The sequence below is a fragment of the Sebastes umbrosus genome, chromosome 11 (assembly GCF_015220745.1).
Source record: "Sebastes umbrosus isolate fSebUmb1 chromosome 11, fSebUmb1.pri, whole genome shotgun sequence".
NCBI classification, from domain to species: domain Eukaryota; kingdom Metazoa; phylum Chordata; class Actinopteri; order Perciformes; family Sebastidae; genus Sebastes; species Sebastes umbrosus.
In genome coordinates this window covers 17,684,096-17,696,472 of record NC_051279.1, presented here as the reverse complement: position 1 = coordinate 17,696,472, position 12,377 = coordinate 17,684,096, and the positions used below count along the sequence as shown (strand labels likewise).

The window sequence follows — 12,377 nt, the reverse complement described above, 5'->3', positions numbered from 1 at the left end:
CAGTAACAAAGCGAGGCGTGGTTGTCAGGGGACGCAGATGACGTCATCGAGCTTGGGGCGTCACTATTGGTACATTTATTACTCATCAATGAATAATGCCAATAGTGATGAAATAAACTAATTATTATAATAATCAGAAAATATAATGTGTTAATTTCAAATGAGGCATTATATTTCAAATTGTCAAAAACAGTGCACTTTCATAGATTAAGCTACTGGAGTTACCCTGCACTATATTCATTTTTAACTGTCTCTTCTGCATTATATTCATTTTTAACTGTCTCTTATGCACTATATTCACTTTTTTAATAGTCCTGTGTCTCAGTTGTTACCCTGCACTATACTCATTCTTAACAGTCTCTTCTGCACTATATTCACTTTATATATACAGTATATATATATATATATATATATATATATATATATATTATATACTGGTATTTGGATTCCTGTTGATGTTTTAACCAATTTGTTGCAGGGTTAAAAAGCTTTATATTTGAATTGTAATTCATGTTAATTTTGAAGATTTCTTACAAAGTTTCTGGTGTATGATTCATTATTTTAATAATAATTAAAATAATAAAAAATGTATATCTATGTATTTATTTGTTACATTTTGTTTTACAAAGTTAGGAAAGCAATGTTTAAGTCAAGCCTGATTTTGCCTTACACATAATAGGATGCTCCCAGTCACTTCCACACAGTGAGGCATACAACCTATTAATTAAACACTGGTATCGGATTGGTACTCTGTATCGGCAGATATCCAAAGCCCAGGTATCGGTATCGGGACTGAAAAAGTCGTATCGCTGCATCCCTATTATATACATGTTTGACTCATTCACTTGGACTTGATCCCATCAACGTGAGACAAGGAAAATAACTGTTCACAACCCAGGAAAGCACCAGATCGATACATAAAGCAAAGCAAAACATTTGACTCCCTTGAACAACCCTTTTATTTCCCCCATAATTTCTCCATCATATATTTAATGTGAATTTTTTTCCTGCAAAGAGAGATTCTGCTGATTGTTGATGAAACAAAAATGTTGAAGTGTTTACTCCACAGCACATAATATCACACTTTGTTATAATAAAACAATATTATTACAGCCCAAACATTCATATTGTAGCTGCTTTCAGTCATCCGAGCAGTCTCCATTTGAATAACATTTTCTTTGGTCTCTTTACTGTAATGGTCTTTGAAAGGAAGTGCAATGTCGCCCTCTGCTGCACAAAAGTGGTTATCATTCACAAATATTTTCATGCAGTGGATCCTCTGAAGTGTAATCCAGGCAAAACATACCGCCATCCTTCCATGTGGTAAACACATACAGGTCTGTTTTACATTGTGTTCCAATTGTGTTGAATTCCCTCCTGTTCACACTCAACCAGGCTTTACAGTAAGAAGTTGATCCAAGTCTGTTTGACAGTGTAATGAAAAGGATGCAATGGTTCCAGGCTGGTATCAAGGTGGTCATCAGTATCTCCTTTTGTTAATACCAACACATCTGTCCGGACCAGTTCTAAGATATTCTGCATAACAGAAGTCACGGTGGCAATCGTGCTCAGGGGATTACATACAGTATGAAAGAAACCTTTAGATAGTGCTGCAACAAGTAAGACTATCCTAGTTTTTAAAAATGAATTGATTTAGGGAAGTGTATTTGGGCACTTTAAAGGTAAAATATCTAATATTAGAATGTGGAAGATGGAAGATCTCTTTTAAATGAGACTTGGGCTTTGTCCGAAATTGCATATTATGCACTACATACTCAATATGTGTACTATCGTTCAACATACTTTTGTGTGAATAAACAGTAGTATGTATCTCGCTGCTGTAGTGTCCAGCGTTGCATACTGTAATATTTCACCGGACATAGTATGCATTTCGCGTACTGTTGGTTTCATATGGTTTCGTACATACAAAAAAATCTCACATGCTGTTTTAGCGTACTAAATAGCATGTTAGTATAGAATTTTGGAAGCTACCGTGGTATTGTGTCACTTATATGATTCAAGTAATAATACAAGTCAGCTTTGTATTCTGTTGTATTGTTTGAATTTGGCAGCGAACTCGTCTAGCAGTGAGTGAGATTGTCTCACAGTTGAAAAGTCAAAGATCCAAAGTTGTGGGAAGGTTTCTTGACAGGATGATAATGTTTATTGCAGACTAAATTTGTCTCTTGTCAATGTTGTAATTAATTCAAGTAGTATATAAAAGGTTTTAGGTCCGAGCTGAATTGGTTGGTCTATTATTATCATATTTATTAACGACAGCGTCGGTTGTTGATCCTGAGCTGTTAGCACTGTGCCATTACATCACTGGTTGGCACGTTACGGAGTCCTTTCCCCAGGCGACTGTGACATCTCAGTGAATCTCGGTTCTCTTCACCCCATCTGAAAGAGGATTTACAGTGTGTTGTTCTTCTCCAGATCATCTCTCTCCAGTGAAGTGGGGATGTTGGTCATCATGATCATATTATTAGCGCTGGCGGTTGCTTTCCCTCCTGAGGCCTTATTGGAGCTGTGCTGCATGCTGATGATGTCGCCACTAGTCGGCTCAGGCTCTGCACGCCGGAAAATATTTCTCATGGTGGCCTGAGGGAGAAAAAGGGCCAGTAAATTATTCAGTGAATCGATGAGTAAATAAGAGATTAAGTGAGTGATGGATGAACAAATTATGGCTGGAGGGAAGGATGGATGGATAGATGGACAGGTGGCAGAGAGGAAGGATGTTGGAGTAAAGTATGGTGAGGAAGGAAAGTACTCCAGTCACCTTGAAATTATTTGTAACGAAGCAGTAGACGACAGGATCCATGCAGCTGTTCAAACTGCTGAGAGTGACGGTCAAGTGGTAGGCGATCACATGATGAGGCATTTCAGGGTGGAAGTACACAACCACCTGCAACACAGCCATGAGATCACACACAATGTTGTTACATTTAACCATAAATGTATAAAAGCAGATGCAGATTATTGTATTACCATCTACTTATCTTGATTATACAGTACTTCCCAACCTTTTGGCTTGTGACCCCTTAAAACAAAGCAATATCTACTTGTCACAGATAATGGAGTATGGACATGAGTTATGAGCAGCTCAACCAAAGAATGCTTTTTCTGTGTCAGATTGTTTAATTTGAAGGATTTTTGTAGAAAACAATCCTCATCTTTTGACACCAATTATCTTGGAACTGCTTGTGGGTTTAACTCTCTGATACCTGAGGGATCGCCGGCGACCCTGCCCGACATTACTGTCTTTAAAAGGCTGTGGCACGCTCAGTCTTAAAGCTAGAGTGAAGATAGTGGTATCATATGAAACTAGAATACCTATGTCATGCTAGCTTGTTGGGAAGGAGGTTAAATAACGCTCCAATGTTGGGCTAAATTTTGGCGAGGGAAAATTAGCATGGAGATTTTCACAGGGTTTCCTTGACCTCTGACCTCAAGATGTGTGAATGAAAATGGGTTGTATCCACGAATACCCACAGACATGCCCATTTTATGATAATCACATGCAGTTTGGGGCAAAACCATGCAATTTTTTGCATGCAGTACAAATTTGTTATTTTTGCCTATTGTAAAATTATGTATTTTAATATTTCTGCATACTGGGATCCCTAAACAGTCCTGAATTGCATAAATAGTGTATCATTGTAAAGCTGTGACTCTTGTGGATCCAATGAGCCCAATTGCATTAATGTGTGATGATGTTAGTCCCCATAGTAGCCATTTCATTTTAGTGAGACCATTTTTTGAAATTTGACCTCACTGTATAAAATGACCTGTGGTGACCTCTAGGATAATCACAGCCTCATGAAACTTTACAGACACAAACTACAGACCTAAAGCATTCAGAGGATGGACGGCTTTCCTAGATGGTTTGACAATAAGGTGGTTTCTGAGCAGTTTCCAGAACCAAAGTGCTCAGCATCTAATCGTTGAAAAATGCCATTCTTGCAGAAATCTCCAAAAAAGAAATGTCAAAAGTTTTTGATACCAAATCACAGCATGTTTTTTCATTAAGGTCTTGGTGTCTTAATGTGGTATTTTCGAGGCATTTTTGAGAATTTTTATCAATTCTCGAGTGGTAAAAATTGTTAAATTTAGCACTTTTCTAAGCCCTTAAATTAATTAATTCATAGTTATTTATTTATAACTAGAACAACTTGACACACAGTGCTGAGCTGCATCTGAAATTAATCTTCAGGTCCCCAGCTTTCAGACGACATAGCCTACATTACTTCTTTGTGACATATACTGTTGACCTGCTATCTCCCCCTAAAGATGTCACACCTGTTTCTCACTCACCTGTCTGATGTGGAAGGGTGTGAAGCAGACAGTGAAGATGATCAGCACTGTGGTCAGCAGCTGGACTGCCCTCCTTCTCCTATCCCTGAGGAAATGCAGTTACAAGTTAAAACCACCACTGTGACATCCCATCATCAGCTGTATGCCTACAGTGCTTTCAATGCTAGTGTGAGTCATTTAACCTCAGTCCCTTTATTCTTGTATGGTATGTTCAGAAATGTCATGATATTTTGTACTTCCTTACTTGTGTCTATGTATGGTAACATATCATTGGTTATACCTGCTCTGCTGCATGAGGCGGGGGTCGGCTAGTGCCCACATAATCCGCAACGTGAAGACCATAATGATGATGAGGGGTAGGAAGAACTCGGTGATGGTAAGAAAGAGGAGTTTTGAGAGGCAGCAGCCCGGGTGCTGGAAAGCAGTGGACAGGAAGGAGTAGGTGACCACGATGGCAAACAGCCAGACAGTGACACACACACATTTGGCCACACTGGAGTTCCTCCACCGACGGGACGCTTCAACCTGCAAGGACAAAAGAAAATATGCAGTTTTAAACTCCATGTGGTTTTGAAATCAGGATGAGCATGTAGTAAAGGGCCAAAACCCACCTGCACGATGGCGAGGTAACGGTCGACACATATGCAGGTCAGAAACAAGATGCTGCAGTACATGTTGACAAAGTAGCTGAAGATGTGCAGGTAGGAGCAGGTGAGACAAGTTCCTCCGCTGTAGTACAGCATGATGCGAGTCGGCAGAGAGAGATTCACCAAGAGGTCCGTCACCGCCAAGTTGATGGTGTAGATCACCGAGGTGGTCTGGTGCTTGGTGCGGAAACAGAAAACATAAAGTGCGACTACATTGAGCACCATGCCCACCTGTGGGAGAGGAGAGGAGAGTTAGGGAGTTTGTACGGACTGGCAGCGTCAACATGAACTCATACAAGGATGTTAGAATATTTACTTAGACCAGAAAGGCTTCCGAAAAATTGCCTACCAGGAATATAAGAGAGTTTGTGACCATCAGTGTAATCCAAAGGCCATAAAAGTCCTTGAAGAGCCCCTCGTCTAAATGAGCCAGTCTTTGAAGATATGCTTCCATGCCACTTCTGTTACTGGCTATTACAGGCAGGATGGGAAATGAGGTGTTGATAAAAAGCCAGGACTCAGTGCTGTTGAAGTCCATTATAATGGTGGTGATGCTGATGATGATGATGATGGTGGTGTTGATGATGATGAGGATGATGATAATCCAGAGTTGGTGCAGAAACTATCAGACAAAATCACACAATGTTGTGATACAGTAAACATTTACTTGTAATTTTAGTCTGGGTGCAAACTATGATTTTATGGAAAGTTGCTACAATGACCATCTGAACATTTCTATACCCATTTATAGCTGTTCACGGGCTGCAGGCTAACCCATTTAGTTAATTTTGGCGTATCGGACGACGGACGCTCCAATCTGAAGTCTGCTTAGTAGCAGAAGTCAGATTTCACAGACACAGGCTCAGATATGAAAAATAATTAATAATTAGGGATCATGCATTTAAAAAGCGTTCTACCTCACAAAAATAAAATAGTATAAACAGCATTTTTATATATTTTTATTATTTATATTTATATATTTTTATAAAATAATTTTTTTAAATCATTTGTTTTGCGAGAAACATCTGTCTGGCCAAATTGAACCTTATGGCGGGCCAACTTTGGCCGATGGGGGCCCAATTTGGGCAGCCCTGACCTAGAAGCTATTTCACTGTGACATCTGCCAAAAATGTAAACTGCCATTTTTTAATCATCTGTCTTTCTTACTTTATCTGGTTAATGAAGCTGATTCCTAAATAACTAATAATAAATATTCACACACACACACACAGGCACACATCCCTCTCCACTCTCCTGTCCTGACGTCTCCCGTCTCTGTCCACAGTGTTGTTGTTGCTGTTGGCATGGCCACACTGACAAAGCCACTTTAAACCAATATCAGACTTATTTAGATCATTTAATTATAATGTAAATTATATAAAGTGTATTTATTTATGGCTAAAGCCGGGTATATTTATTTAATGCTGTTTTTATTGCAGTAGCAATTAGAAAATGTAGATGTTAACTCTTACTGGCACAGATCTCACTCTTTTCGTACGAGACAGAAATAACACGTCTACCCCTTTAAGGCCAAGATGTGACCTTTTCATGGCAGTCAATAACAAGAAGAAATCCTGTGTGGTTTCACCTCATTTAAATAGATCAGATCAGGTCTGAACCACAAATAGTCATTTTGTGCCTATGTGAATCAATCCTGATCTGTATGGCCTGTTTATTTACCCCAAAGAAAGATGACGCATTCTTCTCATAATTGGGATAAACAGAGTGGATTTGAGTTAACTGTGTAACCAAATAGATAACAAGATAACAGTTCTTTCACAGATATTTGCAATTTCAAGTTTTTTAGTAATATAAGTCTATAAGTGTACATTTATTCATTGGGTGCAGCCATAGATTATATATAAAGATGGACGACATGATAGCTCCCCAAAAGTGAAGCCAAAACATCTGTATCGCCCCCCTGGTGGCTGGCTGCAGTGTAGGTCATAAATCCTTTCCCCTCCATGTTAGTGGATGGGGCATGGGCCAAACTAAAAAGTCAAAGTACACCTCAAATACATTTTTCCCAAAGATGTTTTTTTTAATTTTAGGTATAGTTCTTATCACGCTGATGTATGTTCAAGTGTTCATTAATTAGTCAATTAGTTATGTGATGCTTTAAAAAGGGGGTGAGACGTCATGATTGGCAGTTGTGAGTCTCTCTTGCTAACAAGCTGCAGCTGTACTTGGCTCTCAATTGGTTCGGGCGGGTGACCCACGATCACTACTGCGCAGACTCTGGCTCCAAATGACGTCAAAATCTAAAGATGGCAGCTCCTGCATCCGGGATATTTTGGCTTCACTTCTGTACAGTGGGAGGAAGTGGAGACACGTCGTCCATTTTTGTATATAGTCTATGGGTGCAGCACTGAGACCTTTACAATCCCAGTAACACATTTACTGGAGAAAAGGCACTAGATGAAACATCCACTGATGATCCTAAAATAACTTCAAAGTGGATAGAGGTGACATAAAAGCTACAATATGTACAATCACTAATGACAAGAGCAGAGAACAGTTCAAATGTACTTCAAAGGTGAACAAGAAACTGTAACGGACGTCACTGTGACAAAATGCAATTTTTTTTCACATTTCACATGTTCACAGAGTGGTTATAATTTTTTACGGTGCACAAGCAAAATCCTGCTGTTATGAGTCTTTATAAAATTAGACACTTGAGTTAACTACGTGACCCTTTCCATATGGTGTTTTCAGCTGAGAGGAGGACAATATGCAAATATGAACTAGAATCTACCAGGCGTGAATATTATAGACAGCAGAGGGCAGTCAGTGACTATGCTACATATCATATATCTCAATGGGATATTATGTGAGATAGATAGATAGATAGATAGATAGATAGATAGTAGACGTTGTGAACTGCCGTTTTGAAACCTCAAGTTCGGCATTTTGGCCGTCGCCACCTTGTTTTTTTGCAACCAGAAGTGACACGAGAGGATGGAGCTAAGTACAACCCAACATTGAATAAGACATTTTTAGGTGACGAACAAGGTTATAACTAACTCTTTCATGAACTATAAACACCACTTTATGGTCTATTTGACTCTAAATGGGACCATAACTTACTAAATGAACATCATGCTGTATTGAAGAAGACTTGAAACTAGCGATTGAGACCATAAACTCATGTTTACAATGTTTCCTGAGGTAATAAATCAAGTGAGAAGTAGGGTCATTTTCTCATAGACTTCTATACAATCAGACTTCTTTTTGCAACCAGAGGAGTCGCCCCCTGCTGGCTATTAGAAAGAATGCAAGTGTAAGACACTTACGCATTGGCTTCACTTTTCAGACCCAGAGTTGCCCACTGAGATAGATAGAAAAGGGGGGAACAGCAGGTGATTTTTGGACGTCCTCATGCAAACTGAGAACTTGAGAACTACAGATACAAAGATGCTACAGATGCAAAATGTTTATTGAGTCGAGTCAAATTCATGAGAAATCCACAGGCATTTAGAACATTAAAAAAACTGCAGTCAAATGAGGTTAAACACCATGTTTTCAATGGAGCGTCCCAATGGGTGCCAACCCAACATTGGCTGGAGGCTGGAATGTTTCCCTATTCTTCCATGACAAATGTAGTTTAATTACTCATGTGAGTCCCAGACTGGATAGGTTTGTGTTGTGTATGCTCGTGGCTCACAACTAATCTCTCACAGCAAAATAATCATCAGGCTGATGAAAAATGTAGTCTATTCCAGCTAATGAGAATAACATGCTCAGCTGAGGGTGAGGCATGAATAATGTGATTCATCTGCATTAACAAGATCAGTTCAGCCACAGAACATTAACACCAATGGAGGAAATAAATGAGTGTTTTCACAGTAACATCCCCTGATATTGTTCAACTTACTGGGAGCTAGTTCATCATCATTAACGGCGATAACGAGTGTTATGAGCATTGCTCTGGGGAAATTGTGTGTTAAACCACTTACTTCATCCGTTCAGAGACAAATGACAATGACAATACATTCCAGTGGTTTTCAATGATGTGTTGTCAAAGCTGGTCTTTGGAAAGATGAATGCTGAGCCCCAACACATCCTGACCCAGCTATCCAAAGCTAAAGCACCCAGTGTGGTTGGGTGTAGTCAGAAGAGGGCTCTGTTGCACCTGTAGCCACACCCAAAAGTGATGTCATGGTTTCCTGGAGTTCACCTGCAGCAAGGTGAGAAGTTAAACCACAGGAGGGGGTATTAAGTTACTCTTAAGGGGAACATTTGCCACCTTTTTATATTGATGTCCAATCAGTGTTGGTGGTAAATGTCATCAATTTAAGCGATAAATTCCTCAGTCCATGCTATAATGACCCAGAAAGCTGAGTTCATGTACCAGGATGCATTGTGAGCAAGCTTTGATGCCCAGAGGGTCCCCGCCGGCCATATCCTCTTGCACGGCAGCCTTGGCCTCTCTCCGCTGTATTTCCTCTGCCGTATACTCTGACTCGATTAAATCAAGTCAGTGTAAAACACTGTAAAATGTATCCTCATTCATAACATCCTCTGCACTCCAGGGGCGATTCTAGGATCAGACCTTTAGGGGGGCTCAGTCCCTAATGAGAATGTGACGTGTACAGTCAAGGGCGTGGGGGGGGGGGGGGGGGGGGACATATTAAGCGGCGGTCCTCCCCAAGGACATTTTGAGCGTCAAACCCTTTTAATCAATTTCCTGCATTCTGGTGAATTTGTATGCATCAATTTCTCCCTTTTCTGCATCAAGCTATGATGTAGAAATGTCTTTATGTCTTGAGGTGAAAGGTCAAGGGACTCCTTTGAAAATGGCCATGCCAGTTTTTCCTTGTCAAAATTTTGCGTAACTTTGGAGCGTTATTTAGCCTCCTCTCCGACAGCCTAACATGGTTGGTACAAATGGATTCCTTAGGTTCTCTAGTTACATATGATACATTATCACTCACAGCTTCAAGACTAAGCCCGCTACAGCCTCTTACAGACCGGAATGTTGGCTGGGATTGCTGGCGATCCCGTGGGTTTTAGAGGGTTTGATTAATTTTTGTTGGGGGTGTTGAGATGAGATTTCGGTGTGCTTGATCACCCCTAAAAAGAGTCTAAAATCACCAATGCTGCACTCGTATTTTCAGATGCCATTTTCGCTGATGGAAATGTGGCTAGTTTGCAGTACAAACAAAGAAAGCAGGGAAGTTCTGTTTTTGAGTGGCATGTATAGAGCATGCGCGCCCCCTGGATACTCAGAGGCGGAGACTAGAAATCCAAGCTGAAAAAGTTCTTCCTCGCATTCAACTACGTCACTGTCACTTCAAATGACGGCACTGGATGCAGGCAGAACAACAGATTTTGCAATATAACATCCACTGTTTCCATCCTGTGATGGACTGGCGACCTGTCCAGGGTGTACCCCGCCTTCGCCCGATGTCGGCTGGGATCGGCTCCAGCCCCCCCCGCGACCCCTAACGGGATAAGCGGTTGCAGATGGATGGATGGATGGATGTTTCCATCGACTACATTTACCATCAACACTGAATGGACAGCCACATAACAGGTGGCAAATTTAAATTCTAGTGGCATAATCAGGTCAAATTTGTTATATGTCCAGAGACCTGCAAAACTGATGACATTCCCATCAGCCTCAGCTAAAGTTTGAGTTTATTGCTAATAAGCAAACGTAAGCATGCTAACAAGCTAAACTAAAATGTGTTAGCATTTAGCTCAAAGCACCACTGTGCCTAAACTACTAGCATTGCTGTTGAGTCTTGTTTATTTAAGGCTTTATTCCTGCAGTAGCACAAAGACGGATAAAAGCCACATTTGATTTACCATTTGTATGTAACAGACTCTAAATTTCGTGCCCTACATTGTAAACTGTAAAGTTGTTAATTTGGCCTAATCAATAGCCAGCAAAATCAGTTTTGGGTAACGTGATAAAACCAAAATGTAGATACCAAATAAAATGTGAATATACCATCTTGGGATGGGTTGGCTAAACTGTCGTCAGAGGCACTAATTGAAAATAGATGAAATACTGGAATACGAGATTGCGTATAGGCCTTTGATTTGAATCAGCGGGCAACTTCCGGGTCTGAAAAGTGAAGCCAATGCGGAAGTGTCTTAAACTTTCCTTCTTTCTAGTAGCCAGCAGGGGGCGACTCCTCTGGTTGCAAAAGAATTCTGATTGTATAGAAGTCTATGAGAAAATGACCCTACTTCTCACTTGATTTATTACCTCAGTAAACATTGTAAACATGAGTTTATGGTCTCAATCGCTAGTTTCAAGTCTTCTTTAATACAGCATGATGTTCATTTAGTAAATTATTGTCCCATTTAGAGTCAAATAGACCATAAAGCAGTGTTTTTAGTTCATGAAAGAGTTAGTTATAACCTTGTTCGTCACCTAAAAATGTCTTATTCAATGTTGGGTTGTACTAAACTCCATCCTCTCGTGTCACTTCTAGTTGCATATAACCAAGATGGAGACGGCCAAAGCGCTGATCTCGAGCCTTCAAAATGGCAGACCACAAACCAATGGGTGACGTCATGGAGACTACATCCACTTCTTATTTACAATCTCTGATCTGAGTATACACAGATAATACGATATCAATCTAATGCATCGCTGCTGCCATCCCATTGTTGCTCATCCTCTTCTGAAATCAAAGACTGTGGTGATGCAATGACTGTAAAGCGATACTGAGAGGAGAGCAGAGGGCCCAGAGGCGGATCACAAATAACGCTGTCCAAATAAATTCCAGCAGCGTGGGAGTCCCGTTTGTGTGTGTGTGCAAGATTGTGTGAAAGAGAGGAATATATAAAAAGAGAGACGGACAGGATGTGATAGTGGAATACAGATCTCACGCTGTCCTGCATCAAATTATAGCTTCACAGAAAGCCCCTCCAGGCAAACAGAACATTTTTGTTACTGCTGTAACTCTAATTTTAGTGATAGTTGTACTTGTACTTGCAATAAAAGTTCACGGGGGGTCTTTTTGTTTACTCAGATTGTGTAACATGTTACAAACATGCTCCGCAATTCAGGATGATCGTAACTTCTTTAAACACTTCCAATAACTCTATCAATTTCTGGAAAAACTCATTAATGGATGATTTTGCTTGCTTATTCAGTCTATTTAATGTAACAATTATGCATTTAATATTTTGTACACCGACTTGTGACAGGGACTAATCATACCCCTGTTTTAATTGCATTTGCATGTTTTGATTAGTCTATTTTCCTGGATGAAACATAGCCGTTAGACCTGATTTTGCTTTCCTCTTTTTTGAAAATAATATACTGTTTGTAGACCCAGTTTATCCACCGCTGAAGACAACTTACCTCTAGAGAAGGAGAGACTAACCAGTCAAACCAGTAGACTGACTCCGGGACAAGTCAAATCTGTGTCTGGTGAAGCCGATGTGTTTCACCTC

The 12,377-nt window shown here is 40.1% G+C and overlaps 1 protein-coding gene across 1 annotated transcript; it reads right to left on the bottom strand.

Annotated features, from left to right (window-relative positions):
* Positions 1 to 1,632: 1,632 nt before the first annotated feature.
* Positions 1,633 to 12,377, bottom strand: LOC119496846 (G-protein coupled receptor 20-like). Its single transcript, XM_037784451.1, has 7 exons — positions 12,286 to 12,377; positions 5,311 to 5,583; positions 4,926 to 5,192; positions 4,595 to 4,839; positions 4,315 to 4,399; positions 2,780 to 2,905; positions 1,633 to 2,601 (listed from the first exon to the last, which is right to left on the bottom strand). Exons 2-7 carry the CDS (start codon positions 5,497 to 5,499, stop codon positions 2,413 to 2,415), a joined length of 1,101 nt encoding a protein of 366 aa, XP_037640379.1. The 5' UTR covers positions 5,500 to 5,583; positions 12,286 to 12,377; the 3' UTR covers positions 1,633 to 2,412.